The sequence below is a fragment of the Quercus suber genome, unplaced genomic scaffold, assembly GCF_002906115.3.
Source record: "Quercus suber isolate HL8 unplaced genomic scaffold, Cork oak 2.0 scaffold_459, whole genome shotgun sequence".
Taxonomy (NCBI): domain Eukaryota; kingdom Viridiplantae; phylum Streptophyta; class Magnoliopsida; order Fagales; family Fagaceae; genus Quercus; species Quercus suber.
The window spans coordinates 36512-53855 of NW_027069910.1; the positions used below are offsets into that span (position 1 = coordinate 36512).

Below are 17344 nucleotides of genomic sequence, written 5' to 3' on the forward strand. Positions count from 1 at the left end.
ATTGAGAATAAAAATGTTGGTCAAGTAATCATCCTCTCCATTTCAAATGAAATGGAAACTGTCTATTTATAGTTAAAATTAAAAATCATTCATCATACTAGAGTATTTCATTTTATACTCTATCAATGACACAACTTGTCACACATTCAATTTTCTTTTCTTATAAAATAACTAAAGTTTAAAATGAAAAAAAAAAAAAAAAATCAGACACATGACATATATCACAATTGGGAAATAAAGTGAGACACTAAATATAAGATAGGATTTCTATTCAGATTTTAATAATATTTTTTAGATGTTTACATAGACTTTTTAAACAATAATGAAGCACTGTGCACTTATAATTTCAAGTCACATACCAAAAGAAGCTCACAATAAAATGAACTCTTCTTATCGGTTCCTAATAAATAAAATAAAAAATAAATAAAATGAATGCGTGACCTTAACATTAGTATAGTTTTGGCTATCAATAAACGAAGCTGTATGTAATTTCAATGCCAATTTAGTTACTAGTTTTGGCATAAAATTTTATGAAGGGATAAATTTTTTCAGTTGTGATATTTATTTTATATAGGAAAAGAATAAATTAATCAAAAAATTCGTGAATAAGAAAATAAACCAAATTAACTTGAACACAATCTAATTTGATGATAAATTTGAGTCGGTTCATATTTAAAATAAAATTAGATGTGAATAATCTCTCATTTTTAATAACCAACCCAATTCAACTTGTTTACAACTTTAAATCACAGTAGCATTTCTTGCGACATGTAACGATACAAAGTGTACTGAAACTCCATGCCGGAGAGACAACTAAGATAAATTTATTGAACTGAAGGGGGTAAAACAGCATTAATCCGAGGGCATTTAGATTTAGAACTAACATTCTTAAATTGACATAGGACTCTACATAAGCCTATAAGAGACAAGTTGATTACATTTAAAAAAAAAAAAAAGACTCTGCATAAACACTCTTATAGCATTCACCATACTTATTTATTCATACTAATTATTTATTAATATTCATATAGGTGAAAAACTTTATAATTTAAATATTCTTCTTTCTTTTCAGTCTTAAAGAAAACTAAGTGACTTCATTTTCCATGACCACTTGCAGACCCAGAGCCATAGCCACGGCCTTCACCATAACCAGAACCTTGACCAGAGCCACTTCCTCTACCAGAACCCTCACCACGACCCTCACCGTAACCCTGACCAGAGCCTGATCCACCTCCCTGGTTGCCACCTGATCCTGACCCGGCTCTAGACCCAGCATATGAACCTGCTTCTGACCCTGCACCAGATGAGCCTGACCCAGAACCTGATCCTGAGGCAGAAGCTGAACCTGACCCTGAACTAGACCCAGACCCAGAACCTGAGCCTGAACCAGCACCACTTCCACCTCCTAGACCAATCCCTATCCCAGCGCCAATTCCAACTCCAATGCCACCAAGGTCCAACCCTAGGTCCTTTCTTGCCACTCGGCTTTCTGACACTATTACAAAGGATGAAATAAGCAAAGCAGCAAGACCAAAGAATTTCAAACTACCCATTATAGAACCCAACTAACTTGCCCAAAGAACCAAGAATATCAAACGAGGTTTTGGAACACAAAGCAATAAAGAGCGCGCGTGTGTATACTAATTATAGCTTCTAATGCTTATGTGATTGTGTGGGAAAGGGACGCTGAGAAACGCAGCTATTTGTAGTTATAGTAGGAGATAGTGATGCTGCAGGTGGACCATGTGATTGTGAAGTGGGAAATCATGTAGACGAGGCAAGAAGAAGTGGGAGTACATGTGTCTTTGCCTTATCATTTGGGATTGTGATGTGGGACATTCTTTTGGAATGTGGGTTGAACTAAGTTAGTGGATGAAAAAGGCTGAGAGTTTTCAAGTGGGAATTTCTTTCGAGGATCTGTGGTTGGAAACCTTATTATGATTACAATCGTGCATGTTTAATTTGTATTGGTGCGCCTGTGTGGACACACAATTATAAGGAGATGTGCCGACCCATATGGATATGTTTTTATCCCCACAAACCATAGTGGAGTCTGGGCGTGGCTACTATAAACTATATCAAAATATAATACGTGTTAGAGATGCAAGACTACAATATTAGGAAAACCCTATAGCTAGAAGATACTAGAAAATTCAAGACATACACCAAGAAAACATCAACTCTACCTTCTCTAGAAAGCATCTCTTTGATTTTGTTTCCAACATTTTTCTTTTCTTTCTTTCAGAAAGCTGTACCTATGAAAATGGACTTTGAATGATCCATTTTTACTCCAACTCTTCAAAGCATTAATGACGACTTAGGTTTAATCAGTTAAAAAGTTTGCCACATGATTTTAGGAATTCTATAGTGTTGCCCTAAGTTGTTCTTAAAAGTTAAAACCTCCAAGAAAATTACATTTAAATGCCCATTTAGCAAGAGAGTCAGCGACATTATTCTTGTTTGTTCTAACTTGGATATAGTTCACTCTATACTCCATTAGCCATAACCTGCCATATATCTGTTTTCCCCATTATTAAGTAACTAAAGTACACTTTCTCCCGAAAAAAAAAAAAAGTAACTAAAGTTCAAAAATACAGTAAAATATAAAATAAATAAGGCACATTGTATATTGTATTCAGTGCAGTGGAGTATAATAATGTGATCTATATCCCATGCGATACATTCTTGCAATTATTTACTGCTTCTTTGACTCTTTTGATTATGTTTGTATTTGCAAGTATTGAGTTTTTTTTTTTTTGGGTGAGAGTTTGTAAGTTTGGTTTATGAGATTTGATTGAGAGAAGTTTTAATTTATAATATTTAAAGTATATTTTTGTTGTTGTTGTCCATACCACATTAAATATTATTGTATTGTGTAATCATTCTATTTTAAAATTTTGAATGAATACTTTTCCTCTAACCCCAAGCTCCAATAGGAAGTTTATTAAATAATGCAATGAATTGAATGCGTAGATCATTAAAGAATTGAATGGGATGAGATAAAATGAAAACATTATAATTATATGTGTGTGTGTTTGGAAGTTTATAAAAGAAGGAACAAAAGGGGGGAAAATATAATTTTACTATCATTAATGGAATGTATCCTCCTAATTTTAAGATAAAGGAATACAATCAAGGGAATGAAATAGAATGGGAAGTTCCTCAATCCCTCATAATCATTCCCTTTTTCCTACTAAGCTAATATCAAAGATGAAAATAGATGAATTATCCTTGAAAATTAGTTTTTTATTCCATTCATTTACATTAACAGATTCAACTCTTGTGCAAGCATGTGCATTCAAAGTATATGAAACAAACTATTGCAAAAAAAGTATTTGAAACAAACTGTATATACCACAATCTCACTTCATACTTTCATTCTTCAAACATCTTCCACCTGATCTCATATGGCATGATTATAACTTGCCTACTGCATTGATATCAAGCTTTTCCACTAAAATGTACTTTTGACAGCAATATGCATATGGAATCATGGATAATTCTCTCTCTCTCTCTCTCTCTCTCTCTCTCTCTCTCTCTTTATATATATATATATATATGCGCGCAACAATAGTCAATAATTATACAATTTTCACCTTACAAGTGTGTATGGACCATAATAAAGAGCAGTAACTAGCAGTATTATTTGCACTTTTTTTCTTTTCTTCTTCCCTTTTGAAAATGTCAAATATGAAATATATTATGTTTAACATGTCCATAATTTAGGGATCAAATAAAAAGTGATATTTATTATTTTGATTTATGTTTAATATTCTGCTAACTAGAAAACCAATTCTTTCTCAAAAAAAAAAAAAAAAACCGATTGGTGTTGTCAAGTTAAAAAATTAACAAAATACCTAAACACAGATAAAACAACAGAGACAAAAACTAAGACGAATTTTTATGCCCAATTTTCTATTTTCGAAACTACTCAAACTTAACATTATTCTATGATATGTCCAGTATTATTTTAATTAAAAAACCAATTAATGCTTTCAAGTTAAAAAATTATATTTCTTCTAAAAAAAAAGTTAAGAAATTATTCTATTCTGAAAATAAATTTAAAAAGTGATTAAAAAAAATCCAAACATTGATTTTTAGAGGATCATAGCAAACAAATTTGGTACAAGTGAGATCCGAGAGTCCTTGCTGTAGTTATGATACTCAATAGCACCACTTGGGGCCTTATAGAATGGTGGTCACCGGCCAGTTGGCCATAGACGAGCTAGCAAGTGGCGATGGATAACGTCCGCGACACTTATGAACTAGGGGTGGTTATTCTTCAACTTCAAGACATATATGGACTTTTTTGAGCAAATTATTAGGGACTCATCATTTGTTAGCTGTTACCCGTTCAACTTTTGACAAATATTTTACCATTTCTGAACTAACTGTATAGTTACATTCATTTTTAATTTTCATTCAAGAGTTCTTTTTGCTTCTTGTTTGAGGGGCCAGAGGTAATATTGGTTTTGATAACCATGTGGATCCATTTTCAATTCTTAAAGATAAATAATAAATTTGGAACTCAAACTTTAAACTTATATATATATATATATATTTATTTATTTATTTATTTATTTATTAAAGAATAAATAATAAGAGTGTGTGTTTTGGTTTGGTTTGCTTGATTAATTTATCAAGTTTGTATTTATATTCAACGTATGCTGAAGATTTTACATAACAAAATAATAGGTAACTATACCTATCTATTTAGATTACATGAGAACTTCTAAATATTATCAAACCATTTTGGAAGTTCCAGTTGTTGTGGCTTTGGTTGTGGACTATGGTTGATGGTCATCCACGGAAAATTCCTAGGTATTTTTGGAGTACAAAGAAATTGTGCTCTCTCCTCTCACATTCATAGTGGATCTAACCATAAATTTAATGATTAAATTCCACTATAAATGTGCAAAGAAAAAATATCTTTCTTCATGCTCTGAGAGTATTTAAGAATTACTTGTTATTCACTACTTTATTGTAGCTTTAGATAATGTTATCTTAATATATATGATAAGATTTGAATTTATAACATATTTTTCATAATAATTATTTTTTATCATCAAATCAATTCACAAATTGGTTTTTAGTATATGTGAGATTTGAATAGAGGCCTCTTATTATTATTATTATTATTATTTTTTGTTTTGAGAAAGAGAGGTTTTTTATTTGATAGAAAGAAATTCTATTAGTTATACCCCCCCAACACACATAAACAACATAGAGAATGTATTAGATAGTAAGAATATTTGGATTTAGAAAAGTTTCAAGACATAAATTATTCATATAGAGATATATTTTTGATAAACTTCATATAGAGATACATAGTACTGAAATTCACCATCCTGTATAAAAAAGAAAAAGAAATTCACCATCCATTTATTTAGATACAAACTGAAAACTATTTTCTGGTTTAGCCCAACCATATGGTATTATGCGTTGTCTCAATCGCCACCGCCTTGGCCATGACCCTCACCATAGCCATAGCCTTCGCCATAGCCTTCACCAGAGCCTGAGCCGCTTCCTCTGCCAGAACCAGAGCCCGAACCGCGGCCTTGGCCTGACCCGGAACCTGCTCCTCTTCCTTGGTTTCCACCTGATCCAGAACCAGCTCGAGACCCTGCATAGGACCCAGCATATGAACCTGCTTCAGAGCCTGAACCTGAACCTGACGAAGCAGAAGAAGAACCTGAACTAGAACTAGAACTAGACCCAGAGCCAGAGCCAGAACCAGACCCAGCTCCAGCACCTGAGCCACTCCCACCTCCTAACCCCAATCCTACTCCTGCTCCAACTCCAACTCCAACTCCACCAAGATCCACACCCAGGTCCTTCCTGGCTACTCGGCCGCTCTCACACACAATGACAGATATAGCAACAAGCAAAGCAACCAGTGTTAGAGACTTGAATGCAGCCATTATTTGAATGTTAATGTAAGGAACAACTACAAGAAGGGAGCTTCTAATGCGAACACAATATTAGTTTCTCAAAAGGCTATGAGCTTGAACTCGTTGATAGATGCTGCTTGGGAGATTCAGCTATTTATAGTTGTTGATACTGAGGTTTTCAAAACAAACCTGTACTTTACATTGCTATATGTCAGTGAAGTTGAGGAGTGCCTTCGTTTTCATTATTGTAGTGGGAGTGGCTATGTGGCATTCTGAGATTTTGCTGCACCAAACTTTGTGGATGAGATATAGCTGAGTCCTTGGAAATTAAAATGCTTTGGACAAGTGTTAAGAAATCGCCAACCAATTTGATCCACACTCAACAAAGTGGAGACTAGTGGCTGCTTAATGCTTTAGGTCCTTAGTTATCTAGCTTCTTAAGAGACTTCAAAAAATGGTAACCAGATGCCTAAAGCTATATGGACAAAACACTAATGTTGGAATAATGGATTTGAACAGGCTCATCGATCAAATTCTCAACATATAACTCTGTATATCCCTGTGGGACATCCAGGAAGTGAAAACTGAAAACACCAGCTTTTGGGGTTGAGCAATCGGATAGTTAATGAAAGTAGTATTACTTTATTTGCCGGTCAAATTTTATGTATAATTTTTTTTTAATATAGAATATATATATATATATAAGATATTTTGATTAATTTAAAAATATTTTTTAATTATTATTTTAATAATCAAACACAAACAATGCTATTTTCCTCAAGAACATTTAAATTTAATACAACTATGTATTTGAATTTAATTGAGAAACTTAATAAACAACATCTAAAAAATTAATTGTATTTATGTTTTACCCACATTTATCTACTCTAACCTAGCAAAAAAAAAAAAAAAACTACTCTGAAGAACTCTTAATTGAATTGTCTAAACTCCTCAAAGTGAAATAATGAGTGTCGCTGCTCTTGCAACTTAATTATATCCTTTTGTTTTTTTTACTATTATTATTTTTTTTTGAGAGAATTATTATTTTATTTATTTATTTATATAAAGGAAACTTGAACTTTTATTAGATTAATTAAAGCATAGGATACATATGCATGTAGGCTAAAACTTATTACGCGTGTAAAAATTAGTGCTAAATTCGCTGCCACTTGAAATCATGGGTTGAACCCACGTTTTCAATTATAAAATGCATGTGTGTATACATAAATGTGTGAAACAAATAGTGCTTAAACAGTGCTCTATGCAGGTAATACATCCGCTAGTGGCAGGTCAGTAACCCAAGTAGAACTGTCTTAAAGCCCTATGCATGGCTCAGTACTGCAGCCTCTCCTATTGCAAGTTTGCAACTATTCTTATGCCCTGCGGTTGACTGCTTCAGAAATTTTAACTATGTTAGTTACATCAATTTTATTCCTGCTCTAAAAAAATTATTGCTCATGCAAGTTTTAGAGTTTACTAATTGAATAAAAAAAAAATTAAAATATCTTTTTGAAAGTACAACGGTACTTTTACACGATAAATAATATAAACTAATGAAAATAAGCTCATCCAAATGCATTTAATAATCTAAATCATGAATAAGTTCTAAATGTATCATCATTGAATTTTAATTTGAGTGTTAATCTAATCATTGGATTTTCGATTGGAACAATTAAGCTAATTAACATTAGGTTAGTGACAAATCAAATAATCTATTAGTATGTCTGGTTAAATCGTAATAGATTTAATCATATAAGGTGCACATAGATTTTGAAACAACATCGCTGGGGACTTTTTTATGCATGTCAATCTGTTAGCGGCTAAAGGGTTGGCATTGCTAGACCCAAGGTTTTTTTTATTTGTTAAACACAAAACTCTTTCTTTGGAAGAAGGGACTCGATCTCTAGCTTTGGGGGTTTTGTCCAAAACTTAAGAAAAACATGGCCAAGGCTCAAAAACTCAAAGGAAGAGCAGGAATTTAATAATTCCCTGCCCATACATGATGATTAAGAAGATAAATATCATCACAAGACTTCACCTTATGATCTAAGCTCATGAGTTTTCATGCGGAAAACTTGGGACCTGTGGTTTGTAGGGAATAAGTATATTTAGTAGCTTTAGTGATTTGCAGGACTTACCTTCACATGCCAATATCATTCACTAACCAACAATGGTTCTGCTATCTCTCCCTTGTAAATACACATTTAACGTTTCTAGTTCATTAAAAGAATAGATTTGGTTTCTCTTGTTGGTGTCCCGTTTGCCCAACAAGTGTGTTTTCCTTTGTTTTTTCTGTTGTCCCCAATGGACTACCTTTTATTAAATGGATTCAATGCTTTGGGCCTTCAAGATACATGTATGGCCTTCACAAATTTAGCCATTGGATAGTACTTTCTGTTTTGTTTTGTTTTGTTTTTAACCATTTCATGTAAAATAAGGGCTTTTTTTATGGGGGAGTCCATCATGGTGCCATGAAAAGGATGAAGTGGGCCTTTGAGCCTTGGGTTTCTTTAGGAGAAATAACATGGGCTCCAAGCCCAATTCATAAGAGAAATACAAGTCATGAGCCCACCGTGTGCATTGGCAATATTATGGGCCGCGAGCCCAATTCATGAAGTGGCAAGATTCGGTCTTTGAGCACAATTATGAGCACTTTATGTAAAGTGATAAGATTCGGACTTTGAGCCTATTCTGTGAAGTAAGCAAAAATAGTAGGCCATGAGTCCAATTCATGATAAAGAGAAAATAGGGATTTTAGGCCAATCCGTGAAGTCAAGAAATGATTAGGTACTTTAGAGCATTCACATTAAGAATAACATATGTTGTATATTAGTTCAATTTAGCATAAAAGTCCAAAATCCCCACACCATCCAGACTTGTAAAATCTGATTATTGCAAGAAAAATTGCAATTGTGCTAGTGCGATTTTACATTTAGAATCAGACTATAGCTCAATTATAAAACAATATAACAATATTTTATTCCTTTTTCACTATTTGCTTTAATCAATTTGATACTTTGTCTTTCAACTCCCCCCTCTCTCTCTCTCTCTCTCTCTCTCTCTCTTCTTTTTTTGTTATGATTCTCTCATTCAATCCCTCCCCCTCTCTCATCCCTCTATGTATGCTTCAGTTTGATGTGGGTCTACTAGCTTTGGTTTGATGTGGGTCTTATAGTTTGATGTGGCTTTGGCGGCGTGGGTCTCTTTATTTTCCCTTGAATCAAGCCTAATAGGTCTCATAGTTTGGTGGAGCTCATGGTTTGATGTGGCAGATTAAGGTGGTGCCATGGTGGTGGATCGAGGGGTGTCGTGCTCGCCGTGACTAAGCAAATTCTCTTCCCTTTTTATCTCTCTCTCACCTCTTTTTCTCTTTCTCTCTTCCCTTGAATCAAGCCACTGTGGGTCTCATGGGTTGGTGGAGCTCATGGGTTTGATGTGTGGTAGATTAGGGCGGTGCTGAGTTGGTGTATCGGTGGGTGGTGGTTTGTTGTGTTGATGGTGGATTGGGGTGGTGCCGTGGTTTGTGGATCGGTGAGTGGTGGTTGGAAAGTTTTGGGTTTGTGTGGTGGTTGTATTGTTGATGGGGATCGGTGGGTGGTGGTGTTGTTGATGGATTGGTGGGTGGTGATTGGAAAGTTTTGGGTCATCGTGGGTGGTTGTGTTGTTGATGGTTGGGTTATTTGGGTTTGGGAGGTGGATGTATTGTTTGGGTTTGGGATGAATTTTTGTGGTGGGTTTGTTTGGGGTTTGGGATGAATTTTTGTGCTGGGGTCTGGGTATTGGGGTTTTCTTTTTGGTACTTGACCACTGGTTAAGAAAGAGGAAGGGAAACAGAAATTAGAGAGAGAATGAAATATATTTTATTGTATAATTTAAAAGTTTTAATGTGTTGTATTATAAAATAAAAGTTGGGATACTAGGAATATTGTAAATAGTATGGTATAATTGGTAAAGTATTTTTTGAGATGGTAAAATAGGATATGATATAATTTTCGGATGGGGATGCTCTTAGGTGATATGTATGTGGGCTAGGTATATGTGCTGTCAAGTGAAAACATTTATGGGTCATGTAGCCAACCCAAACAGTATGAAGGTCTTTAGGCTCATGACCTATAACATTGCCATTATCAATATGTATGTCATTACTTAGAGCATTTCCATCAATCAATGCAAAATAGAAAAATGTATCCATTTTACATATTCAACATCCAAAATCACCCACATCAATTAAGCTGAAAATTTGTAAATTTGCAAAATTGCTACAATAATGGTATAAATTTACACTATCACTATTCACTTTGCATATATTTTTTTATTCTTTCTTTACGTATCAGTAAGTTAAGGAAGAGAGTGAATAATAGTTATTGTGTGTAAAAAAGAAGAAGAAACAATTAAAAAAATTTAAGAAAAATTGATATTTTAATATAATATAGTGTAAAATAGGTAAATTGATGTGGGTATTTGGAAAAGTTAGTATATAAAATAAAAAAGTAAATTCTTATAATAAAATAGATGGATATTTTTCACACCCACCTTATGCTTTTGAGTTGTGGTGGACCCAAATTGAGTGAATAGGACCAAGTGGCAATGCTATGTGAGAGAGAAGAAAACAAAAGGTTCGATGTGCCTAGTAGAACTATATAAGTAGGAGTCTCTATCATTGTTGTATTGAGACAATTTTTTATATATATATAATATTTTCATAATTATTGAGTATTTATTTTAATTTTTAATTTTTAATTTTTTATTTAATTAACATGACATAAAATTTTGACATTGCATTATTTAATTAAATCAACTAGCACACGTGGCACTTAATGGCCATGTTCGTAACAATAATAACAAAAGGGCTTGTTTCATACTCCAATATAATTTTAAGGGTGTGAATCAAAATTTTAGGAAAGAAAATCAAAATTATTCCAAACATTAAGACCATTACTTGCATTTAGTTTTTTATTTATTTATTTATTATTTAAAAATTGTATTGTCATGGCTTGTATTTGACAATTCAGTAAAAAAAAAAAAAAAAAAAAAAAAAAACACCAACGACAACGACAACAAAAACAAAAAAAAGAAGTCATTTTATTTATTGTAAGTCAAGAGTGAAGTCTCCCCTGAGATAACACTTTTTGTTACAAACTCGGCCTCGAAAACCAAAACCCATCCCAAACTTTTTCTCCGGTGGGAGCGGCGGCCACCATTCTACGCCAGAGGCTCCGATACCCATCTCTATGAATTACTAAAGAATCCCCCACTCACCTTGTAAGTACCTCTCTCACTCTCTCTCTCTCTCTCTCTGATCCTAGATTTTTATCTTGTAGCTTCACTTTTCTTGTACTTTTGATTCTTTTTTTGGTCTGGGTTTTGTTTTGGTTATACTGTTTTTTCTTGATGATCCTAGCCATATACAATTTATGCTATCACTTTTATAAAAAAAAAAATTTTTTTTAAAAAATTTTATTACTTGAGCAAGTTAATTTTATTCTCTATATGTGAAAAGTACCACTGTTTTTATAGAATGATTGGTGTAGATAAGCGAGCACAACCCAAATATGAAAAGATGTCACCTTTAGGAACATTACCCAAATTTAAGTGCATTGGTATCAACAGAAATATAGAATGTGCATGCCACATTTGTTAATGATGTGTGCTTTTGAGTTTGACTTATACATGAATAAGATGCCTATGTGGGAAGGTATTAAGCTCATCAAGCACTGGTCTTTTTTATGAGTTTAGGGTATAGAAGGTCGTACTCGTATCTAGTGCACAAGGCATGGGTTTTTGCAGGGTCTGGAAGAGATTGTTGGTAGGCAGCCTTGTGCCTTTTCTCCAATTATTTCTGGATGTTAGTGTATAAATTCAAAAAATGTAATGAGATAGAGTGAAGTTATATCATCCATAAGTGAACAAGAATGGAGGAAAATAATGCAAGGGACCAACTCTAATTAGTTGATGACAATCCATAGCAGCCCCAATTCAGTTGTGATTATGGACTAGTTGAGTTGTAAGTGAATGAATCAGAAGATTGCTGAAAAGGGAAATATTTTTAACTTAAAGCATCCCTCACTTTACATGTGTGCATTGCTATACGCACAAATGCGTGGTGAATGGTGACAAGAACTTTTGATAGTTAAGTTACATGCCACATCTAATTGTTCTAAACTCATAACCTCATCCTTCACCCACACTTGTTTGAGGAGGAAATGCCATTTTAGCCATGAGGCAAGTGCCATGAAAACAATTCTTATGAACCAAGCAAAAGATGTAAGAACAATTCTAAGACAACTTATTAATTTAAAGGACAAATTTTGGTTACAACTCCACTCAATATCTTTTTGTTGAATGTGAATTTTGACAAATCCTCCATTTGATTATATTTTCTTCTTATATCCTTTATGCTTGTAAAATTTCCTGAAATTAAAGATCAATAGTTATGAAATCAATTAAATGTTTAAATTTCAAGTTTTTGTAGTCTAAAATTATGCATAAAAGTGTAAGGATTGAATATTAAATAACATCCAATTGGCACGGAATTTGACATGCGTGTTAAGAACATAAAGAACATGCAATCCGACGGTTAGATTTTCAAAATATTTAGGCATGTTAATTTTTTTAGTGAGAGTTATAAGCTTGTAGCCAAACTTTGTCCTAATTTAAATTCCCATAGGGAAAAAATTACTAAATTATTGTTCAACAACGGTTGATATACTTGTATCTATATATATCTAACCTCTAATGGACCCCCCCCACCCCCACCCCCCAACAAAAAAAATCCCAAACAACAACAACAATTAAAAAAAATTGAAGCCTCCCCTTACCTAAAATCCTTTAACGTCTATAAGAAGACAATTTTGAATATTAAATGCAGAAAAGATACCTTATCCTTATCCAGAGAGACTGAATCGTTAGATAATAGACAAGTTCACCAATGAGCATAACATGATCCCAACCAAAGCCCTCTCTATCTACATAAAGACATCCATGAGATTAACATGGTTCAACCAAAAGAAAAATGGCCCATCTCCATCTACATAATCTCCTACTCATAATAATTGGTTGCAAACAACCAAAAAATATAATTCTAGTTGGTAGTGAATTGCCCTGCACCCACTCTTATTGTAAGGTTGTTGAGATAATTATATTTATTTATAATTTGAAAGTCACCAAAAAAAAAAAAAAAAAAAGGTTGACATTGATAAGTGCATATGGTTCGCCTAAAATTTACAAACTCCAATTTAAAAGATTATATCTACTTGTGATGGAAGAGGACTAATGCCAAAAATAAAGAGTTAAGCTCAACTATCAGCGTCTCAACACCACTACACAGTACACACACAATTTTTTTTCTCTCTCCAAATTGTCACAAACACATATTTTAACTGGACAGCTATGGGTTCTACTAAAGGTGTCAATAATTGGAGCATAGAATCCTTGGAATGATAATTGGTATAGTAATTCCTATATAGGAAGAAATTTCACCAGTTGGCAGTGCAAATTAAATTTCATGATGTCCATATTGTCCAAAAATTCCATATGTTCTTAGCAGAGTGTAGGGCATAGGCACNTATATATATATAGGAGAGAGAGAAGAGAGAGAGAGAGAGAGAGAGAGAGAACACACACACACACACACACACACACACACACACACACACCAAACAGGAAGTCAATGGTAATGTCAAAATGAACATATACACTTCCCCGATGCAAAGAATCTGAGGATGTTAGTGGGGGGGGGGATTAGTTCTTGTTTCTGTTAGCAATGGTGGTGGTACAAGCATATAAGGTGTCTCAACTTCGAATAAATTAGGACCAGTAGTTTATAGGGGTTTACTGCAAATATTACGGGTATCAAAATTAGTGCTATTTATTCCATGAGCTCTTACTATACTTGCAATAAACTCAAATGAATTGTTGCAATTCATTTAATGGTGGGAATGATTCTGGCAAGGTCATTGTCTGTCTGACAACTCTCCAGTCATCAGCCTCTCAAGTAAAGGAAGTCCTTTTTTAATTTTATTATATTACTCTATTCTAAGCTGTTGTCCCTTTCCATTGGTTTGAGAATAGTGATTTAGTATTGACTACATTGAATTAGAAGTTGAAATGTAATGTTTAGGATGATGGTCTGTAGCATTTCGCAAGTCATTGATTTGGAATATAAAAAAACAAGAAAATATGAAGTCATTGTAAACAGTTTTTTTTTTTTTTTTAATAATTTTTTTTATTGGTAATAAGACTTTTATTGAAAAATCTGAACATCATGTTCCCCTACATTAGTTAATTTTTTTTTGTGTGTGTGTGTGTATATATATATATATATATTTTTTAAAAATTTTGGTGATTGTAAAATTTTCATTTTTTATTTTTAATTTGTAATAATTGGTGATTGTAAATATTGTGTTTTTCTTCTAGATATTTATGTTTGGCCAAAATTTTCAAAAACATTCTATTTTTTAGCTTTCCTAATGATTTTTTAGGAAAGTTAATAATGTTTGAATTTTAAGTTTTAACCCATGCTGTAATAGTGAAACTGTTCCTCTTTTGCTTTAGCAATCTGAATTGAACACGTCTTTATCTAATGAAATGAAGCTAGTTTCACAAAGTTGAATTTTAGGTTTCTTAAGTCAAATGCATATGTTGGTACAAAGAAAAAAATTGTTTTTAAATGCCAATGGGCCAATTATATTAGAAGCTTACATCTGCAGCTAGCTAATGGTTTGCTGATGATGCAAGTATGAAAGGCTGCTAATAGTGGCATTTTTATAACTCTTTCCAGAGTTTATATTGTCTGTAGAGGCGGTTCTTGCATTGTGAACTGGATGATATTTCATGGGTTGCTGGTTTGTCTGGGCAATTCCATAAGTTAGTGATCTGGGCTGTTTAGTTATTTCTTCCAAAGTTCCAATCAAAGCCTAAATCTTGACTTTTCAATATTCTTCTAATGCATTGTTTCAGTATAAACATCCAGTGTAGCTCCCTAACTTTTGCACAGGATTTTAACCTAAGGGGTAGCACATCTGGGCGGGGATCCTGCCTCATGAAGCAGAGGTTGCTAATTTGAATCTCCCTCCCCCATCTCATTGGGGCCAAAACTTATAAAAAAAAAAATTAAAAAAAAAAACATGTGTATGGAATTTTTATAGAACAAATTCAAAAACATTTTTAATTTAACCACAGCTTTGTTACAATAGGATTGTTTTTTTTATGTATTACAGAATGTTTGGTTACTGATAGGAGGTAGCACAATCTGCTGGGGACCAAGCCTTATGAAGCGGATCACTAGTTTGAATCTCCCCTCATTCTCTCATCGGGACCAAACTCACTTAAAAAAAGAAAAAGAAATAAAGGAAATATCTTTTATATATCCATTGTAGACTTTGCTTTATGGTTGTGATCACTTTTCTCAAAACAATGCAGGTAGCTGCACCGCAGGACTTTGATTGTGTAAATCTCCATTGATGTTTGTCCTGGCCTGAAGGGATTGTCTGATAGATGGCTTCAAGAGGACAAATTCCACATTCTTTTGAGCGACGTCCTGTCCAGGCTCCAGGGATGATGCGGCATGGTCCATTTCCTGGACTTGGTTCTGCAGCAGGCCAACGATCATTGGAGCCACTGCCTCCTCCTGATCTGTTGGAGAATAAAATTGCTGTTCAGGCAGCAGAAATAGAACAGCTTACAGGAGAAAACCGTAGGTTGGCAGCCAGTCAATTGACATTGAGGCGGGAGCTTGTTGGTGCTCAGCAGGAAGTACAAAGAATCAGAGCACACATAGCAAGCATCCAGACTGAAAGTGATTTACAGATCAGGATTTTGCTGGATAAGATCGCAAAGAAGGAAGCAGATGTCAGAGCTGGTGAGGGTGTGAAGAAGGAACTGCAACAGGCCCATAAGGAGGCACAGAGTTTGGTCGCTGCCAGACAAGAGCTGACTGTCCAGATTCAGAAGGCCACTCAGGAATTGCAGAAAGCCCGTACAGATGTCAAGAATATACCAGATTTGCATGCTGAGCTTGACAGTTTGAGGCAAGAACACCAGAGATTACGGTAAGGCATAAAAATTTGTTTCCTGGATGTTTCCCCTTTAGATTTCTTAGAAGTCCATGTAAAGCGTGCGGAAGAAGTTACTGCACTCTTCTTTAAAATGTTGCTAGTTTGATGAAGCAGGAAATGACAAATATGCAGTTGCAATTTGTCAACTGCCTTGGTATGGTACACTTTAGGACCAAATTGCCATCCATTTAGGATTTTGTTTTTATTGGATCATCAGAATCTATTGACAGATCCAGTCATTGGAAAGGACCTTCTCGAACCAGCTCAATTATTCACTTCACTGATCTATTTTAGTGCTTAATGAGAGGCATTTAGACATTCCAGTGAATTTTCTCATTAATAAAATTTCCATTTTTTCCATGTCTAAGATATTCCAAATTTTGCCACGATATAGCATGCTTTAATTGGCGATAACTGAAAGTTTGATGATACCAAAATTTCTTAAGTTTCTCTATTCAAGTAATCTTTTCTGTGCTTTGAGACTAGTAATTACCCGTGTTGGTTTGGATTGGCTTATTTGTTGATTTACTTATTTGCTTGACTTGGGCAAATGTATAGTTGTACCTAAGGCCTTAAGAAGCTTTACAGAAGCCAATAAACTGAAGAAGTTCCACAAAAAAGCTAATCAAATGCACATGAATATGACAATCTCTGCATTCTTTTTTAATTTGCATGGACATATGTTTTAGCTTGCCATTTAATTCTCTAAATCTGTTTGTTTGGTTGAGCAGTTCTACTTTTGAGTATGAAAAAGGGAAAAACATTGAGCAAGTGGAGCAAATGCAAGCAATGGAGAAGAATCTATTTGGGATGGCAAGAGAAGTGGAAAAGCTACGTGCTGAGGTCTTAAATGCCGAGAAGAGAGCACTTGGTAACTTTCCTTGCCTGTATACATCATATTTTGTTTCGATGTTTTATAGATGTTTCATTTCTAATGCTTGAGCTGATACTATGTCAAATAGCACCAAGCCCATACGGTGGTAGTTACATGCATCCCGATCTTTCATACCCACCCCCTCCTATACAGGGTGGTGGTGCCGGTGCCTATATTGACAGCTATGGAAGGCCTCTTGTTCAGATGGCTGTTGGGCCTGCAGGAGGGGGAATGATTCCATATAGCAGTGGCCATGGTGTACCTTCCAGTGTTGTAGCTGTTCCTAGTGCTGGCGGTGGAGCTCTTTGGGGAGGAGCATATGATCCCTCGCTCACTCAAAGGTGAATATGAAGCTGGAAATAGAGGCTGTTGATAAGCTTTTCTGCCCCTCTTCACAATTGTTTGTTTTGAAATATGAAGAGGAAGAGCTATTAATGTATTGCTATTTTAAAAACTGTAGATTAGATTAATCTCCATATAAGCAGTTACTTTTCAATATAAGATCATAAAATTTTATTACTGAA

General features: G+C 34.2%; 3 protein-coding genes across 3 annotated transcripts; 1 reads left to right on the top strand and 2 right to left on the bottom strand.

The window, feature by feature from the left end:
* Positions 1 to 729: 729 nt before the first annotated feature.
* On the bottom strand, positions 730 to 1698 carry LOC112007598 (uncharacterized). Its single transcript, XM_024039967.2, has one exon. It carries the CDS (start codon positions 1551 to 1553, stop codon positions 1095 to 1097), a length of 459 nt encoding a protein of 152 aa, XP_023895735.1. The 5' UTR covers positions 1554 to 1698; the 3' UTR covers positions 730 to 1094.
* A 3561-nt stretch (positions 1699 to 5259) lies between these two features.
* LOC112007648 (glycine-rich protein 5-like) lies at positions 5260 to 6467 on the bottom strand. The gene has a single exon (XM_024040016.2). The coding sequence runs from the start codon at positions 5919 to 5921 to the stop codon at positions 5448 to 5450; it is 474 nt and encodes a 157-aa protein (XP_023895784.1). The 5' UTR covers positions 5922 to 6467; the 3' UTR covers positions 5260 to 5447.
* A 4509-nt stretch (positions 6468 to 10976) lies between these two features.
* Positions 10977 to 17344, top strand: LOC112007611 (protein FLX-like 4). The gene is made up of 4 exons (XM_024039985.2): positions 10977 to 11153; positions 15312 to 15940; positions 16678 to 16817; positions 16909 to 17344. The coding sequence occupies exons 2-4, from the start codon at positions 15387 to 15389 to the stop codon at positions 17163 to 17165; spliced, it is 951 nt and encodes a 316-aa protein (XP_023895753.1). The 5' UTR covers positions 10977 to 11153; positions 15312 to 15386; the 3' UTR covers positions 17166 to 17344.